This window comes from Paramisgurnus dabryanus, chromosome 13 (assembly GCF_030506205.2).
Source record: "Paramisgurnus dabryanus chromosome 13, PD_genome_1.1, whole genome shotgun sequence".
Classification (NCBI taxonomy): Eukaryota; Metazoa; Chordata; class Actinopteri; order Cypriniformes; family Cobitidae; genus Paramisgurnus; species Paramisgurnus dabryanus.
Window position 1 is genome coordinate 31,788,874 of NC_133349.1, and position 19,696 is coordinate 31,808,569.

Here is a 19,696-nt window from a genome sequence, read left to right on the forward strand (position 1 = left end):
TATCATAAGCCTAAAACCTTAAAAACAAAAAATTTCCTTTAGCATCAAATGAAATAATAGGATTTGAGAGCAGAAAGTCTCATTTCAAGATTTATTTGCTAAATAATTTATCAGTTTAAGTGTAATAAAAACTTGACTTAAGCACAGGTTCACAATAGTTTTCAAAACATATACATAACGTTATCTAGAAATCAGTCTCCCTCTCTTTGACAAATAAAACAAGCCTTACAGAATATAATTTCAGAAACGTTTCATGTGGTTTAGCATGTCATATGTATATTGTAATACATAATTAAATGTATTTATATATTTTGGAAGCAAAACTTTTGAAAATATTAATTACAATCTCAGTTAATAGGGAGCACTCCAATCCACCTGCCTGTTTAAGCATCATACACTGCATGGCTAGTCAAAATGTCATTTATATTTTACAACAGTGTTGATAATGATTAATTGTCATTTCAAAATAACAGAGCACTGAGCTTCAAATACAATGAACTTAAGTGAAACAGTTAACTAACTTATACGGCTAAAAATAGCTTCAGCCTGCATAGCTTAAAGTTCATTCATAATAACGTCGTATATATTTTAGCAACAAAATTAACAGTTTTCTGCAAGCTACTGTTAAAATTGCTCATTTAAAAATATAACCAGAATAAAAATGGCTTACCTCTAACAGTTACGCGTTTCCTTAGATTTGAAAGAGTATTATTTTAAAACGAAATAGCACAGTTTCAAGGCAGGCAGAGAAGACACGAATGACTCGTTCTTTTATTCAAGGACTTAAAAAAAAACTCGCGTTAATAAGGCCATTGTTGTTGTGACGGGTCAGTTATCTCCTCCGTTGTTTTTGAATGCAGTTTCATTTTCCAAACGATGCATTGGCTGGCTGCTGCACTCGCGTGACTCGCGTAGCTTACGTAAAACAGCGCGGCAACCAAAACAAGTTTAAAACGAAGCGCATGCTGTACCCTGATTGGTGGTTTGACGCATCACGTGTGCATCTTAGTTTTTTTTTGTGCAGCTTTAGTTTGCCCAGTTAAGTTTTTTATCCACTGATAAACAAAAAGGAACGACCGATTTTTTAAAATGTAGTGGAGTAAAAAGTAAGATATTTGACTTTAAAATGTAGTAAAGTAAAAGTAAAAGTCTCCCAAAATAAAAGTACTTGAGTAAAGTACAGATACGCGAAAAAACTACTTAAGTACAGTAACGAATTACATTTACTTCGTTACTGTCCACCACTGGACGGTACCCATTAAATTCCATTATATTTTTTTATTCCTACTATGGAAGTCAATGGTCACTATCTGATGTGTATTTATCGTCATTTCTCAAAATATCTTCTTTTGTGTTCAGAACAACATGAGGATGAGTAAATAATGACAGAATTTTTATTTTAAAGTAAACTATCCCTTTAATAAAATATTTTTTTCCTGTAAGGCATTTTGAAAATCACAAAAAAAAGGCTGATGGGGAATTAATTAAATAATGAACAATGAACTAACATGAATAACTGTACTGATATTAACTAACATTAATAAGATTTAATACATGCTGAAAACCTATATTGTTCAAGGTTTGTTCGTGTTAGGTAATGCTTTTACTAATGTTTACTAATACAACCTTAAGGGGGTCGCACACCGGACGCGCAGCGCCGTTCTAAAAAAATCAAACACATTGTTTTCTATGAGTATATGCACACCGCCACCGCCCAGCTTTGACCCAGGAAGTTGCTCAAATCCCTGTCGTGCCACAGAGTGCCTCTCACATAGTTTAACATTAAATAATATCATATTTGTCCCAAATCATTCACGATTAACATTGGCTGCTAACGTATATTTTTTATTTTGAAGTAGACACTATCTGACTAAGCTCGCGCTATTTAATGTGCACTTCCGGTTCTACGATACCTCCGAGTTGTCCTAGACGCTACTCTGCGCGGCGCTGATCTGCGCGGCTGGTGTGTGACCTCCTTTATTGTAAAGTGTTACCAGATAAGTTAAACAATGTTTAGTGTTTTTCAACAACATTCAATCCAATTCGATCTTTCAAGGGCAGATTTAGGGATCCTTCCCTGTGTTCATCTGCTTTCACTGATGTGGCGTTTTAAGACTCTTTCACTTTGTTTTATTGCATGCCATCGAGTCTGTACAGTACAGTTTGATCTAATGTGTTTGGAGATGAGCAATGCTTCACTGAAGCTGCTGTACTGACAGGAGACAACTGCTTTTAAATCTAAGCATATCTCAGGGGGCACAATTACTCTTTATTTCTGTTAAGTAATTGCAGTACGTGATCACATTAAATTGACAGTGCTATTTTTATGAAAGTCATGCTTTAGTTGTTTTGACTTGGTTTTCACTGAGGTTCAGAAATTCAGCAGACTTCTGAGACAAAATCCTAACTGAACTGAAAGCTCATAAGTGATGTATTTAAAATGCTCTACATAAATACTGCACCAACGCTTGGTTGATAAACAAAGCACACAAAGGACACAAATGAACATTGACTTCAGTGGAGTTTGCCATTAGTGTGTAGCTAAACAACTGTCAAACAAATCCAGTGAAATAAACAAATACAAATATTGAGTCGCTTATGACATTACGCTATTTTAATGGCTAACTTCTAGGATTGAATTCATTACATTTATAATGAACTGTTGAATCTGTAGATTTGTTCTGTACCTATAGACAGCATTTGTTAATTATACCGCTAGTTATTTAGTGTTCCTGTCACATAAGTGCAACTAGCATTGTATAAGCCTATGTGATTATCCTAAAGTCATTATCATTTATTTAGAATAAATAAATAAACATGTTCATGAGTTGGATCCTTTGGGGAACACACATGCTGATAATAATAAATGCATTGATTGTGTTCAAGTAACTTTGGATAGTTGTTTGAGACACAGTTTAAGAAAAAATCCTCTGCTCTCATGCAAAAACAAACTCTAGCCCATATTCATTTGCAGTACTGGAACTTTAAACAGAACTGAGTTCTGCAGCCATATGAAGGACACAAGGATTAAAAAGTGTCCCATGTCTACAGCTAAATATACATTTGAATATATATGCAGAATCATGGCATCATGGATTATATCAAATACCAACATATAAAAAAGTAAAAACCTGACTTGCTCTGCAAAAAGTCTTAGTGTTTGAAGTTTATTTAATAAAGTTGGGGAGGAGCATGGTCTTGTAATCCAACCAATCAGCATGAAGTCTTTTGTCTATATATAGCTGTCTTTCATCTGTGTCCTGTGACAGGTTTTTGCAGTATCCCTCCTCCACCCAATCACCTCACTATTTAGCTACATCTATCCCAGTTAAAGAGGGGGGAGTACTTTGGTTTTGGGCTAAAATTTCGGAGCTCGTAGCCCTCCCCTTGGACAGCACGCCAAATATGCTTTATCTCATTACTTTATACCTTTATTACCTTTTTTTATTATAAAACAATTGACAATGTAATAAATATTACAGCAGTGTATCCAAATATAAATTGCATGGAAAATATACAAAAACAACACAAAATTAAATAATTTAAAATGAAAATAAAGACATTGTTGCTAGGGGGGAAACTAAATATTATATAAAAATATGAAAATAATTACATGCCTTTAGAACCTGACAGGCTGTTTATACTAATTCAACTTCACATCATGCGCTTGAACAAACAGTAGGAACAAAAAGGAAGAAGAGAAATAAGATATAAGGTAAAAATAAATAATATAATTTTTTAAATAAATGGTATTATAGAATACATGATATTATTGTTTTTTTAATATAACCCATTCAAATATTTCATCCTTCTAAATCAATAATAAACGTAATGTGATGAAAACATTTAAAGAAACACAAGAGGGAACAGACTTCGACAGAACACCGGACATCTTCCCTAATTATTTTTTATTCTAATTATTATTACAATTCCAGATAATTGCATTACTCCAGTTTGTCCAGTTTGGCATGCAACCATAAACTCCTATGTTTATCACCAAATGGTGTCTTCGATGATGGTATTCTTTAAAGAAGAAGGCCGTCTTTTTCGGCATTTCTTTTATTGCCACCACATTGCGCATGCAGCTTGCAGTGACGTAACTGTGACGTCTACTCGCAATAGGTCTATTGATTACATGTTAATGCAAACTAATGAAATAATAGCTCATGGTTAAATCAAACATTCAAATCAACAAAAAATGTATTACTGAGTACAAATTCAAGGTTCTGCCATAGAAAAGGGTCTAAAGAGAAGATAGCAGCAACATTTAAAGGCTCTGGAGAAAGATCATTTGATATGAATTCTTCAACCTCATCAGACATTATAAAAGAAGACATAAATGAAGAATTAAATAGGGGCTGCAATAATTATGTCCAACATCTATTTGAGAAAACTTCAAATATTTTTATTTAATAAAACATTAGAATTTTTAGAAATAATGCTCAAAAGGAGAAACAATGCAGATTTATTTACCAATGGTGTCAATATTTTGTCCATGACAATGACCATGATTATGTAAGTGGACCGTCTGTTGTAGTGGTTTACAGACGTCTGTTTGTAGGGATTTCAAAATATTATTTCAGACATCCTAAAAAGAAAGCTGTTCTCAAGAGCCTGGAATTGAAAGTACACATAGACCCAAACACATTCAGCCACAGCGTTTCCAGCTTTGACAGTGAGCCCGCAGCAGCAGACCACATTGAAACCTTTAACCCCTCTCATTTTCCCTCTTTCGTAACTGCTATTTTCATATTTTAGTCTAGTTGAGAAGCTGAGAGAGTGGATTCGGTCCAGCGCACCACCGGGCCTTTAGAGCCACTAAATCACGCAAGGCTTTAGTAAGTGCTGAAACAGTAGCAGGTAAATCAAGAGAGAGAGCGCGAGTCCACGAGAGGGCTTTAAATTTCCTCTTAAACGCTGCGGGGCAGAGTGTGTGATGTGTAAAAGCCCTGTTTTCTTAATTTGATTTCCTCTAAATGCTTCTGCTCGCCTTGATTTACAGCCTATCGCTCTTTTCCCTGTGCGTTATTTGTTGGCAGAAAGCTGATCTTGCAGTGGCACCCCTGGCCATCACGTACGTGCGGGAGAAGGTCATCGACTTTTCCAAGCCCTTCATGACGCTGGGGATAAGTATACTGTACCGCAAGCCCAACGGCACCAACCCGGGGGTCTTCTCCTTTCTCAACCCCCTCTCTCCCGACATCTGGATGTATATTCTGCTCGCTTACTTGGGTGTCAGTTGTGTGCTGTTTGTCATAGCCAGGTAACATGCCAGCCACATAAATAGACATAACCCCACACCGTAACTTCATCCCATTAACGTCATTTTTAGCCGAAGCCACGTATGCCCTTCGGAGCTACGGTGGTCTTAATGATAGATTCTTGTCTGTTTATTGCTGTCATACACTTTTAAAAATAAAAATGTTATTTGTCAGGCTATATGGTTCAATAAAGATCCATGGGACTTTTCTGCTGCACACAAGGTTCTTTGTAGTTGAAAAAGACCATCAAAATACAGACTATAAAAAGGAATGAAAGAAATGATTCTTTTGTGCACTTTTGACTGTATGATTCTCTGGGGAACTTTATTTGGTAGCAACCTTTTATTTTTAAGAATGTATGACCAGATAAAATGGGCTACATGTACAAAAAGTACAGACCCAGTCCCTATTTATAATTTTATATATATCAGGTGAAGTATTGTTTTACAGTCCTAAGTGCCATAATTTACATGATGAGACATCTTGAGAATTGGTTGTTTCCGGGAAAAGGTTTGAAACATGAAACTCCTGAGGGTGTAAATAGTAGTTATTATATATGTTATTATATATATATATATATATATATATATATATATATATATAGTGTGTGTGTGTGTATGTATGTATGTATGTATATGAAGAGTTTGGTTTCAAAACAAGATTTTTTTTTAAACATGTTTTGCCAAAAATTTCATCTTGTTTTAGAACCAAAATCTTCATATATAGAGAGAGATAGAAATAGAGATAGAGAGAGGCACACAGACAGAAACAAAGATTGTTTTTCTATTTCTATTTCACGCAGTATGTGTTTCTTATCAGATAATACACTACACTATAAACCACGAAAGCAAAGATGAAGTTTTAAGAGAGTGTGCATATAAAAGACAGAAAATAGGGATGCATGAGTGTGTGGTCAAGCGTGCATGTTTGTGCGTGTGTGCGTGTGTGCGCGTGAATGAAAGCAACCTCCTCTCATTCCTCGTCCTACCTGCTGTCTATAGTTTGTGTATTGTGTTGAATTTTTCCACATCGTGCTTTAAATTGCTTTTAAGATTCATATTCTAGACATCAGAGAAAAGAACATCTTACACAGTAAACCGTTTCTGAACATATCCTAACAAATCATTAATAAAGTTAATGTAATAAAGTTAAGATTAACTATTTAAAAATCCTACCTACCTACAAATAAATATTCTGTCATCATTAACTTAAACACCTTAAAATATTTACTTAAAATATTCTTCAAATTGGTAACACTTAAAATGTTTAGTTTATTCAACATTAAATATCACTTTAGTTTTCCTTTAGCTAAGTTAAAAAATCTATATTTTTAAGTGTTAACAATTAAAGTATTTTTTTAAGTTAAACTTTTTACTTTTTACAGTATAAATTGCTCATTCTCACTCTATTAAATGACTTTATAATACTTTAAATGTAGTGTGCAAAGCTTTTATAATTCAGTCAGGCCCTTTTGATATCTATTTTCTTACATAAAACAACTCCCTTGACCTTGAAATATTCAATTAAATTTTATTCATATAGCGCTTTTCATAATTCATTGTTACAAAGACGCTTTACATGACATGCAAAACAAAGAAAATACAAAAAATCAAGGAACAACAGAAGCATGGCAGTTTATCTATTTTAGTCTTTTACTGAAGTCACGAAACAGGACGAATGATGTTTTGAACTTTTGACTAAATATATCACTTGTATATCACAAATATATCATAGTTTACACAACCTCACAGTGTTATTGAATAAGTAGATCACACATTTATACAGATATGTTTTAATAAACTCTTGTGTTGGCTGTGTTAGATATGGGTTGCGTTTGTCCGTATTTGATCCAACGATGCTTTGAAACAGCCCAGCACGTTTTAAGCACAAATTTATTTTAATTTGAAGCACGGTGGGGAGAAATTGAAAGAAAAGGCCTTCCGTTAACCCTAACATTCTTGGGTTGACACCATTCGTCTGGGTTAACCCCAGAGTTTTAGGGTTAATGCACTTTTTTGTGTTTTATAAATGTTACTGGCGATATGATCACAGAAGATTACAACAAGCTACAACTGCCATCTAAGTTGGTTCAGAATATGCACCTCCATAACCACACTAATGTTAATGTTGGGTAAGTGTTTAACCTTTCCATTTCTCAAACTGAAACACAAAACAAACAGCATGCTTTCGCAGAAACACACGCCTGAGAAGACCCTACACCAGATAATGTGAAATGTGTTGATGTGTGTGTGTCTCTTTGTGCACATTTCTCTGTGTGCTTGAATGCTTTTGTGTGCTCACTACTGTATGTAGTTAGGATATGCAGCTAACCTGTCTGCCTGTGTGTGTGTGTGTGTGTGTGTGTGTGTGTGTGCGTGCGTGCGTGCGGGCGTGCGGGCGTGCGTGCGTGTGTGTGTGTGCGTGCGGGCGTGTGTGTGTGTGAGAGCGAGCGAGAGATCACAGGATGACATAATGGGGACTGGTGGAGGTTTCCGGAAGGCTTATTCTCACCATGCAGTATTTAGAAACCTTGCTTCTGGGCACAATATGAAAGTCAAATATTTATCCTCTTCTCAGAATCTGTAATGCATATCACCAGTTGATTTTGTTGACGTTGTTTTCTGCTCCTTACAAAATTTCCCTCCACTTTTCATCTTTTCTAAAAAAGCAGGTGATGAAACAGCCAATGAATTCTCAATATTAAATGAATCACACAGATCTTGTTCTCATCTCTAACTGCAGACCAAGTGTAAAGTTGACACTGCCAATCATGTTTAGTTCATATAACATATAATAGATTGTGTTTCTTTTTGTAAATGTGATACATATGAGGGTAAAATAACGTCAAAAAGTTTTGTATGCGCAGGAAAAAATTTGTGAGAGTGTAAATAAATTTGTGTGTGCAAAGGTGTAGATCAAGTTGCAAGCGTAAGAACAATTTTTTATTTATACTGTTAATCGTAAGTGTAATTCATGTCTTGTACAACTGAAACTTCATATTTACACTAAATAAGTATGAACTGAATGCATCTGACCTCAGTTTTACTGCGCTTACACCTTTGGCACTTCTGCAAAAAGTGGTGTGCAATCAAAAACACAGTTTCATGAATGGCAAATATGAATTAATCGCGCTGAATCTGTCTCTGTGTGTAAAAGAAACCAGTTGTATTGTTGCGTACGGAGGGAAAATATTTCCTGAAATAATCCGACAACTTCTGGTCCCTCTGCGCTTGAAGTTTTGTCACGAATCTCTCACTCATTTAAGTTTGAACCAATCAGTAAAGAGAAAACAATGAGTCATCAGGAGCCTCATTTCATAACCCCGCCTTCCCATCCGCGCTTGCAAACTCAAATGAGTGAGAGATTCGTGACAAAACGCAGAGGGACCAGTAGATTTCAGGAAATACTTTTCCCTCGTACGCAACAAGTCATAAAAAACTGGTTTATTTTACACATAGAGACAGATTATGCGCAATTAATTCATATTTGCCGTTCATGAAACTGTGTTTTTGATTGCACACCACTTTTTGCAGACTTGCAATGCTTTTGGCAGTATTTCAGCGCAAAAAACGTGCCAAAAGTGTGAGCACGGAAAAACTGAAGTCAGATGCAGTTCATACTTATTTAGTGTATATATGAAGTTTCAGTTTTACAGGACATGAATTACACTTACGATTAACAGTAGAATGTTGCAAAACTTGTTTTCTTATGCTTGCATCTTGATTTACACCTTTACAAAACTGTTTTTGCGCACGCAAATTTATTTTACGCTTACAATGTCACGTACACTGTCACAAATTTTATCCTGTGCATGCAAATCATTTAGCCGTTATTTTACCTTCATAGATCCAAAGTTAACAATATTCCTATCAAAGGTAATGTCATTATTTACCTGAGAAAGAGAGTTACTTCTTGATTGCAAGTTTTTTTTTTTTGTATTTATAAAAGTTGATACTTTCCAAAATCTAAATTTCACAGGACATTAAACAAGAAAAACGTTAAAGTGGGATTGGTTTTTATCTATTGACGGTGAAGAAATGGGGGAGAACTTAAACCAGAAAGGAGGAAGAAGGGGTTAAAAAGAAAGAGCCTTTTTACACCAGGTCACCTAATGCGGTTTTACTGATCAGATACAGTAGCTATCTGATCATAAAAAGACCAAGTGTAAATGCCCCCCAAAATGTTTTCGAGACTTAAACGCTCAAACCACTTTATGAGGTGGCCTGGGATCCATTTCAGATAAAACTGGACAAGTGTAAAATACATCTGGTTAATGAAGTCACATATGTCAGCACTTTACTCCTCCAAAACGTAAGCACTTCACTCCCATGTTGGCCGGGAGAGACAAAGACAACATGATTGTTCGTTCATGGAGAGATGAAATTGGTTAAAAAAAACTTTCTAAAACCAATAAAATAGTCCAATGACAAACTCCAGTATATTAAACTAAGAAATAAAAATTGGTAAGAGCAGTTTATTGAGCGCTTACCCCCCTGTCATGGACCTGTAAATCATTTTGCCATCTCACTCTCTTGCTGCTCTTTACTGCACGCTCCAGCTAATGCCCTTGCCTAACATAGGTGGAGTAATGAATAGTGCATTTTGCGCAGGAATAGAAGATCGGATTTAACCAGGATGCATTTATGTAGCCGATTTTAATAAATCAGATAGCTATCCGATCAGAGAAAACACATGAAGTGACCAGGTGTAAAAAGGCCCAAAGAGAGAATGCTTTCAGAGGCGGATTGTGTGGCACAGATTTGATAAAACTATGCAAGTCCCATGACTGAAAAGTAACGGCTCGCCTCTTCTCAACAAACTTTCTGATTTTTTGTATCTTTCATGCCCGTAGCACAAACGGTGCAAGATAAATCAAACTGCTACAATAACAGTTTATGGATAAAACCCCTAATCCAAAATGTGTGCCATAATAATAGCGATGCTAGCATTAGCAGACACCACTGATCAGTCTTTGACCTTACTGCAGCGTGAACTTCAAGCATACAGTATGAGAGGATGGGATGTGTGCTCCTCACAGGATGAGTAATGTTACCATCGGTCTGGGCAAGCGCTTATCAGATGCCGTTCATTTCCAGGTGGAATATGCTTCTAAATGGGCTGCACTTAAGATGATTTAACAGACCGCTGTGTGGAGCTGGCTAGATAATTAACTCACAGTCCAGGATGGAGTTAGGAGAGGACGGAAAGAACGGAGAAGCAAAATGGAGGAAGAGCCATAGCGCAGTCTTGCGTAATGTCGTCTGCAGAAAAAAACGAGGCCATGCTTAGTGCTGGAATTCCACAGGATGTTGTAGACATCTCCTAAGACAAAACGCCAGTAAGACTGCGCTGAACAAGCAGTCAGTCTTTGAAATCTATGGTTGCACATTGATTATCAATGCATCCCTGTGTAGCATCCTTATTGGATTGTATATCAGCTCCACAACACGACCTCAGGCCGTCTTCTTGACGCTAAATGCGGCTGCGCAGAAGGCCATTTAAATATGTCACTCATGCTGGTTTGTCACAGCTCTTATCGGGTGCGTGATCAGCGTGCGGGATGAATTCCTGAAAAAAAAATATGCCACTATTGTTCTTTCCTGAGGCATCAATGTTTCCTCAGGCTTCGTTTATCTCTTCACTTTGACCTTGCTCAAAATTTTCCCTCTGCGGCGCTGATGACCGGAGATAACACAAGGTCAGTGTAATTGGATCAAACTGACAGCTAACGGACGACCGGTGTGTTTCCGTAGCAGCGGGTTAAGCGGTGTTTCACTCAGACCGAGGCTGCACAACGCCTCCCTTCTCTGCCGGCACGCTGCAGTCGATGACAACTGTACTCAACCGTGTTATACTTGCCCTGAGTAATTGGCTCTGCAGTACGCTATTTTGTGTGAACTTTCACAAATACCCTTTAGCGTAAGAAGTCTGGGGCAGCTGTGGCGTCTTTGCAAGGTCTCAGTTCAGTCTTGCATCACATACATACTGTACAAGAAAGTAAGTATGCCTTGGGTTAATTAAGATGACAATATTGAACAGTAGAAGATTAACTAGCATTGTTCTGTTTCTTTTTAACACCCTGGTGAACTGCCTTTCTATCTACCTCTTATATTGGCAGCAACCTTGTAAGACAGCGTCCTAACTGCATTATAAACTTATAAGTAATTGATTTGAAACACAACAACTCCACATGTCACACAAATAACTCACTTATCTGTTAGAGGTTAGCAGCTAACAATATCATAGCATAATAGGGGAAAGAGGGGATAGTTGCAACATCTAATGAGGAATGAGCAAGATTGATGAAACTCATACTGCACATGCTTTGTTAGCCCCCTCTTCTGTTCTGGAAGAAAGCACATGTGACCCTTCCTTTCCACAAAAACTACTTTTCCAGGTAAAAAAGCCTTTTTATGCTTATAGTTTTTTTCATAATCTAAAGTGTTTGAGGGAAGTGTCGTAAAATCATATCATTTTAATGAATGTTCTCTTACAGTAGCTTCTGAAAGGCATTGCTAGCATGTATCAAAGGCAAAGCTGTTTTATCAGCTGTTTGAGTGTCAGTGTAGGGACAGTTCTGTCAAATATGCTCCGTCTTTCATCACAACACTCACAAATCTTGTCATAATAGCATAATACAACATCATCATAAAGAACTCTTTTAATAGCCAGGTGTCTCTCATTTGTTTAAGTGAATACTGCAATCTATATTTGATCTGTTATGTGTTTTAGTATGCCACAAGAAAGCAGATAGGGTGTCCCTTCATTTGTTCAGTTCAAAAATGTTAACAAAAGTAGGGGAGAGCGGGGTCAAAAGTAAAGTGGGAGTGTTGTAGTGTTATAGTGTTACAATCTTGATATTTTATTCACATTTTGAATTCGCGCATTAAACAGCTGAAAGGAAACATGACTATACTGTTGCATTATGTTGAGAAATTATATTATGCTCATAAATTTAATTTAATTTTCATATTGTTCATACTGTTGAATTTATTTTTATTCTTAACATTTTAAGTTTGTACTGTAGGGTTGCTTTTGACACATTTGATGAAACTGAAATTTAAATTAAATGTTATTTAATAATTTTTTGTAAAGTGAAATGACTGTTCGTAGTTACATATAACAAGGTCATAGTCAGGTTTATTTAATAAAAATAAGTTACACAAAATATCGTATATCTTGTATCGTTGTGTTACTGTCGTCTCAACAATGTGCAGCTTATGTTCAAAATTAAATTATAATAAAGTTTTTCTTCATTTGTACAAAATACAACCTGGTATTGTTAGACCACAACTGTGAGTTATTGACCGCAGAAAAAATATATCTCTGTCTAAAACAGTATCTCTAAAAATTGTGTTTTTCTGAAAAGATTTAGGGTATACTTTTGCCCTCTGCTCTCCCCTATTTCTGCAAGGTTACGTGTCTTGATTTTGATTTAAAAATATTTTGCAGTTCAAATGTAGTATAGTAATTAACCAAAATGTACACTCACCTAAAGGATTATTAGGACCACCATACTAATACTGTGTTTGACCCCTTTTCGCCTTCAGAACTGCCTTAATTCTACGTGGCATTGATTCAACAAGGTGCTGAAAGCATTCTTTAGAAATTTTGGCCCATACTGATAGGATAGCATCATGCAGTTGATGGAGATTTGTGGGATGCACATCCAGGGCACGAAGCTCCCGTTCCACTACATCCCAAAGATGCTCTATTGAGTTGAGATCTGGTGACTGTGGGGGCCATTTTAGTACAGTGAACTCATTGTCATGTTCAAGAAACCATTTTGAAATGATTCGAGCTTTATGACATGGTGCATTATCCTCAGAGGATGGGTACATGGTGGGATGGACTTGGTCAGAAACAATGCTCAGGTAGGCTGTGGCATTTAAATGATGCCCAATTGGCACTAAAGGGCAAAGAAAACATCCCCCACACCATTACATTCATGAAAAATTGAACAGGTGTTCCTAATAATCCTTTAGGTGAGTGTATTAGGTTACTTGATTCGAAAATATGTTTTCTCATAAACATACAGCCTTTGTCTTTACACAGCCAGTATAAGTTTGTGAAGACCCTCAATGTACAAAAATAATACAATTAAACTGCAAAATTATGTTAACCCATGTTTATATATATAATATTTTGAATGTTCAAATATATTTGATCAAATATATTTGACTTTAAATTGAACATTATTTCATTGGTTTTAACACATTCTGAATTGTTGATACTCCACGATGGATAAATAATTGGGATCTTGGAAGGCGAAAATTTTTATTTTTGGTTAAGTTTTGGTTATTTTAAAACAAACAGTTCTTTAAGATACAAAAGCTAAGCTGTTTATTTACACAGATAAACTATGATCACTAAAGAGATCTTTCTCAGAGGCTGCAGGACAAATCTTGCATTAACCTTTAAAAGTCAATAATTTCAAAGTAGTGTTGGCAAAGCTGAGACAAATAATCTCCTTAGCATTTGATTGCTTGAGTCCTGAAAAGCCTAAAGATGCTTTTTTATTCCACCACTTCAGCACAAACAGAATTGGGTCATAATGCTTAATTGTCACCCAATCAACCTTTACTAATGTAATGTCGTTTATATTTAGCAGGAGTAAATGGGAAATCTCAATGTGAAAGAGAGATGGTAAAGAATGAGGCATTAGGGTGTGAAGATGATGGAATGGACCGTATCTTCTTCAGTCAGCATCTAGATTAATTAATCCCTATTCATTTAGTGCTTTCTCGATTAAAGCATGGCTACCTTTGATACGAATATTACCGCTTTTCCATCGCCGTGCCAAACCGTTCTCGTTGTATACCCATTTTGTACCGATCCAACCGAGACCGATACATTATGGGATGCAAGAGTTTACAGATGGTGTGCAATGTAAACAGTGAGTGTGTGATAGAGGACCTTTTTTTACCTGATCTCTGTTTCTGGTCTCTATTTGATCAAAGTTAAACTTTAAGGGGGGGTTTCCCAGACAGGGATTAGACTAGTCCTAGACTAAAATAAATGCAAGAGCTGTCCAAACTGAAAACAACTTATTTAAAATATTTTAAAATACATCAGTACCATTTGTTTTGCCTTAAAATGCACACAAGTAATGTTTTTACTAAGGCATGTTTGTTAAAACTAGTTATATTTCATAATTAAACTAAGGCCTAGTCCTGGCTTGAGCTAATCCCTGTCTGGGAAACCACCCCTAGGTTAATTAATGATTTGTCAATCATTCAAACTATTGGATTTGAGAAAACCGAAGGCGACAGACTCTTGAAGAGAGCAGATTTTTTTCTACTTAAAAATGATTATGCTAACCTGTCTCTGTCTTCTGTGTCTCTGTAGGTTGACCTTCCTTTCCTTCCTTTCCTTCTTCTCTCCTTCATTTGCTACAAATGTTCTAAAATTTCTGTGTGTGTGTTTTGTGTTGACTACCACAGGTTTAGTCCCTACGAATGGTATAACCCCCACCCGTGCAACCCGGACTCGGACGTGGTTGAAAACAATTTCACTCTGCTTAATAGTTTCTGGTTCGGAGTTGGAGCTCTCATGCAGCAAGGTAGACGCCTCTGCCTGCCCCTCTTAGCACATGTCCCACTCTTTTGCTGGGGGTCCAAACTTGCTCTTGTCAGGCCCACTATGATGCATGGGTGCCTCTATGCATGTAGATCTAGAAGCATATGAATTGCTGGCTTGTGATGGTATGAATGGGATTGTGAGGGTCTTGAGAGTGTTTATCTGTGATCTCTAGGTTGAGGATCAAAAGTAATGCATGCTAAATTTAAGTTCAATTTACACACATTCGGGTTCAGAGCAGGTAAGTCCAATTTCTGCACCATACAGTAATCAAAATGATATATTCGTAGAATGACTGGGAAAGAAAATATATGACTGTGTCATAGACTGACATTCATTATTTTGAACCTTAATCCTGATGCCACATCTTCTCATCTGCAGCATGCAGATGACCGACCGAGACATACAAAAGGCTATGGATGTGATTTGAAATGGTTAAGGGACAATGTCACATGCAACTTGCATGCCTATGTGTTGCATTAGACAAATAGCATTTTGTTAGGTTAAGAAGGATTCCAGCCTTTTGTTTGCACAGTAGCATGGGTTATATTTTGTGTTGCATTGCATCTATAAAATGGAATGAAGCACAGCCAGGATTGAGTTTTAATGTTAATGGAGAATGTCTTCGTAAAATCTATTCTTTAAAGAATGCACAGCAGAAGATTAAAAACCAGCTAGAACAGGAAATAATTACTAAACACTTGCGACCTTGTAAAATGATGCAGTTCTGATGGCATATCTGCATATATCACTATGGTTTGTAATCAATTGATTTAGTTATTGGCCAATGGTATAATGCCAGCAACAGGGGTGCGCAGTTCTGCTCCTGGAGAGTTTACTTTTAAAATACCATTTTCAAATAAACTCTAATTCCATGTTCCACACAAAGACGAAGGGAGGAACTTAGTCTAACTAAAATTTTTCTCTAAGAAATTTATGACTTTTTGCTCAGAAAATGCAAGGAATATGAAATCAGGCAAGACCCGCATTTTTTGCGAGCAAAAATCTGCAACAAAAAAAAAATGCGGCCCTCGCATAAATATGCAGACTTGGGCTGATTATGCATTGAGTCATGCGATCGCATAATCGCGTTTTTCTGGAGGGACTGTTTATTAAGTATCATTACGTGCTCCCATGATATCCAAGAGTTGGTTGTCATCATCTTGGAAATAATGTCACATGTGTAAGTCTTAAGTAAAGCAACACTAAAGAGTTTTTGCTCTTTGCTTCCCCTACAGGTTGGAAGAGTAATTGTCCATTATCACTGTCGTAAATAATTTAGCCTACTGCAGCAAAGCTGGCTCTGATTGGATAGTAGGTCTGCCGTAAAGCAAGTTTTTGTAGTTTTCACTCAAACTACAGGACCGCGACCCGACGGTTGGAAACTTCTTTAGTGCGGTTTTGGCCGATAGAGGGCTGCAAAGCGAATGTGAAAGTGCCGTTCACCCTGTTTCGAGTGGATGAACGACTGAAACTTTTTTGGAAACTTTATTTTAAGGTTAAAAACTCTTTGGTGTTGCTTTAAGTAAGAGATGGGAAATGTATGAAACGAACCAAAAGACTAAAAGTAACTGGCTCATATAGGTTTTATTCTGGTTTGATCTGAAGATACATCTCCAGTAGCAGGTTTGAGCCCCACTGTTGTAGGGTGTCTACTTTTAGCCTACTGAGGTGGGAAGATGTGGTACTAGGCCTAAAAGGAATAGGGTCTGTGTTTGACAATTGTCTGCATGTCTCCATGATGTATGAGTATCACTACAATGTAGAGAGGCTCCCCTGCCTATGGCTTGTCAGCTCCCAGAAAACTGTGGGATGGCGTGCTTGGACATGACGTTACCTTGGGTACATGACAGTCAGCCCCAACCAGGTTATTCGGTCACATTGACCATTGTACAATCAGAGCCCACAGGTCTCACAGGGCCACTGGGGTGAGCATTCAACTCTTTTTGTGGGGCACTTATTTTCTTTACTGAGATTTACATGTAGATGTTTCCTTTTTTCAGTCTGTAAGTAGATTTCTACATCCAAACTCTTGGCTTGAATGATAGAACCTTGAAGCATTTCAAGTCTGTTGAGGTTAGATTGAACCTCAAACTTAATTGTTATTCATGTAACGGCCAATCTTCTGTACAGTCTATTATATTATGCCATGGAGTGTGCTGGACACAAGCTTACGACAGATTCATAATACTTATGAAGAAATGCAGGTTATTTCCCTGCAATGTTGCCCTCGGACATCTTTTTCTTTTCCTGAAAGTTATTGACCTTTCTTACATCTATAGATCAATATCTTCTGCATGACCATGGTGACCAGTCAATTAAGTGATAACGGAATAGTATACTTGGGCTGTGAAATGAAATACCTATTTTTTAACAAGCCGATTGAAGTTCCCTCAGTACATACAAGAGAGCTGAGAGTCAGTTTATCACTGGTTAAACTTTTAGATTAAAAAAAAAAAGTCTAATAAGTGAATCACCACCTCCATTGACTTGTGTGATGTGGTCAATTTATCGTGGGCTCAGATCACATTTAGCCCGGTAGTGTTTTCCCTGCCAATCGCAGTGCCAAACTGCTTAATGGGCAGGACTAGGTCAGGCCTGAGCATCAGGTGCTGGTCCTCACATCGAGATCCATGCTCTGTCCTGACCACCATCTCTGCTCCTCTCCACTAGGATCTGAGCTCATGCCAAAAGCCCTTTCTACCAGGATAGTAGGGGGAATCTGGTGGTTTTTTACCCTAATCATCATCTCCTCCTACACGGCCAACCTAGCTGCTTTCCTCACCGTGGAGAGAATGGAATCTCCCATCGACTCGGCAGATGATCTGGCCAAACAGACTAAGATCGAGTATGGTGTGGTGGAGGATGGCTCAACAATGACGTTCTTTAAGGTAAGCTGGGTCTATCATAACCCCATATCAATACTACTGTACATTACTATTTACAGCCTTGCCAATTGAATCATCAGAAAAGTTAACAACTGGCAATATTCAAAAGGTTTCTCTTTTCTCTATTCAAAAGTATTTTTAATTTTATTATGTGTGGTGGTGCAAAGACCTTTATAATTCTGAGGCTAGTTGTATGAATATGGGCAATGTGATGTTTTATTGTAAAGAACAAAATGTGGACTATAAAGGGAAACTCTTAATAACACAAAAGAGTGGTTTAGCTTTTAATTTGGCTTTTTATAAAGCTACAGTAATGATGAAATGGTAAAAGTGCTGCCTGAAAACTAGTGTGAACAAATCAGAATGTCATGTTTTATATTCCAACTATACTGAAGTCACTCAGCGGTTACTTTAGTAGGCTAGAAGTAAAAGCTAGGGATCCTTAAGTATGTGATACGCGTCAAAATAAGGATGATGATTTTATACTCTACTTTAAACTGAAAGCATGTATCACAAGGGTCAGGTTAAAGGTGTTTTAATGTCCACACATGACACTTATTAAGTCAGTATTTTTTCACTCAGATCAAGTCATTGAGTGGTTTATTCTTTTAATTATTCCTGCCTTTATGACCAGCTGAACATAAAAGTTACAAAATGCTTGTGTTTTCATGGTTCTTCTTTGTCTCTGCTGTATATCTTCAAGATGATTAAAGGTTTATTGACCACAAAATTATGTTCTTTATCTAGTTGTGAATATCATGTTACACTATGAAATGCATCAAATTAGCGATAGAAAAGAACTGTGAACGGCAGCCATGCCAACCCCCTATAATCTCTGTGAGATGTCCTTAAGGGAAAGCAGATGTTTTTGATGGCTAAAGACGTGCTACAGTCTTTACAGGTGCTGATGTATTGAGTGATTGACGGCTTGATAAACTGCCTTTATTGATTCTGCATAATATACTGCAGAAAGACAGTCAGAGTACTCAATAACAGCAAGAACACAACTGCTTTCGAAAGAAAGGTTCTTTCATTATATTAATGCTTCATTTGAAAACCATGTCTACCATCTAGTAACCTTTCTATACTGAGATGTTTTGAGGAAGAAGAGGCTTTGTTTCACCTTTACAAAAGTGCTTTATGGAACAATTAGAAAATAATATTGTTGATTCTCTGAATTATTTCATTATAAAGTTCTTATCGTCTTTCATAAGCTAATGAAATCAAAATGGAATGATGTGGCCTTACTTTGCTATTATGTCTAGCCACCTGTATGAGGATCTGAGAAATCTCAAATGCAGTGTTCTCTAGGTTTCAAAGCACTTGCAGTTTGTAGCATTTTTGGGCTTTATTGCTGAAAAAGTGATTTCAATAATATATGAAGGTTTATTGGTATAGCCGCTAGCGGGTTGACTTGATGAGGCACTGGGGAGTTTGAGTTGAATGACTGTACTAATGCGAGCTTACAATTTTACTGCTTTGATCACTCTGTTAACGTCCTCAATATAGTGCAGTCACCGAATAAAAATGACTCCTGTGTGGGCACCGTGTGGGGTTTAACTCAGAAACATACTCCACACAAAGAGCCAAATGTGTTACATGCTGGCATTTTTGTTACATTTTTTATGTATTGAAGGCTAATGCATAAACAGGACATATGTTTATATTGATGACTTTGTACACTGTCAGAAAAAATGGTCCCTGGCTTTCACTGGGGTGGTACCCTTTCAAAAAGCAATAGTACCTCAGAGGTACACTAAGTAGGTACCAAGTGTTCATACTAGTACCCCAAAGTAAATAAAGGTACCAAATGTAAACATTTCTGTACCTAAAAGGTACACAGAGCTGATCCTCCCTATACGCAGGGTACGCAAGATGCGTAGGGCCTTGAACCACTAGGGGGGCCCCTTGCTTTTAACTTCATGAGGCGCTGCACAAACAATTTGGCGAGTGACACCATTGTGCTGC

General features: G+C 37.0%; 1 protein-coding gene across 1 annotated transcript in view; it reads left to right on the forward strand.

The window, feature by feature from the left end:
• Nucleotides 1-19,696, forward strand: part of grik2 (glutamate receptor, ionotropic, kainate 2) — a 257,567-nt gene that overhangs the window by 194,223 nt on the left and 43,648 nt on the right. The window contains exons 11-13 of the mRNA XM_065246360.2: nt 5,040-5,263; nt 14,705-14,823; nt 17,514-17,731. Coding sequence (XP_065102432.1) covers nt 5,040-5,263; nt 14,705-14,823; nt 17,514-17,731 — 561 coding nt within the window. The remainder of the gene's footprint in view (nt 1-5,039; nt 5,264-14,704; nt 14,824-17,513; nt 17,732-19,696) is intronic.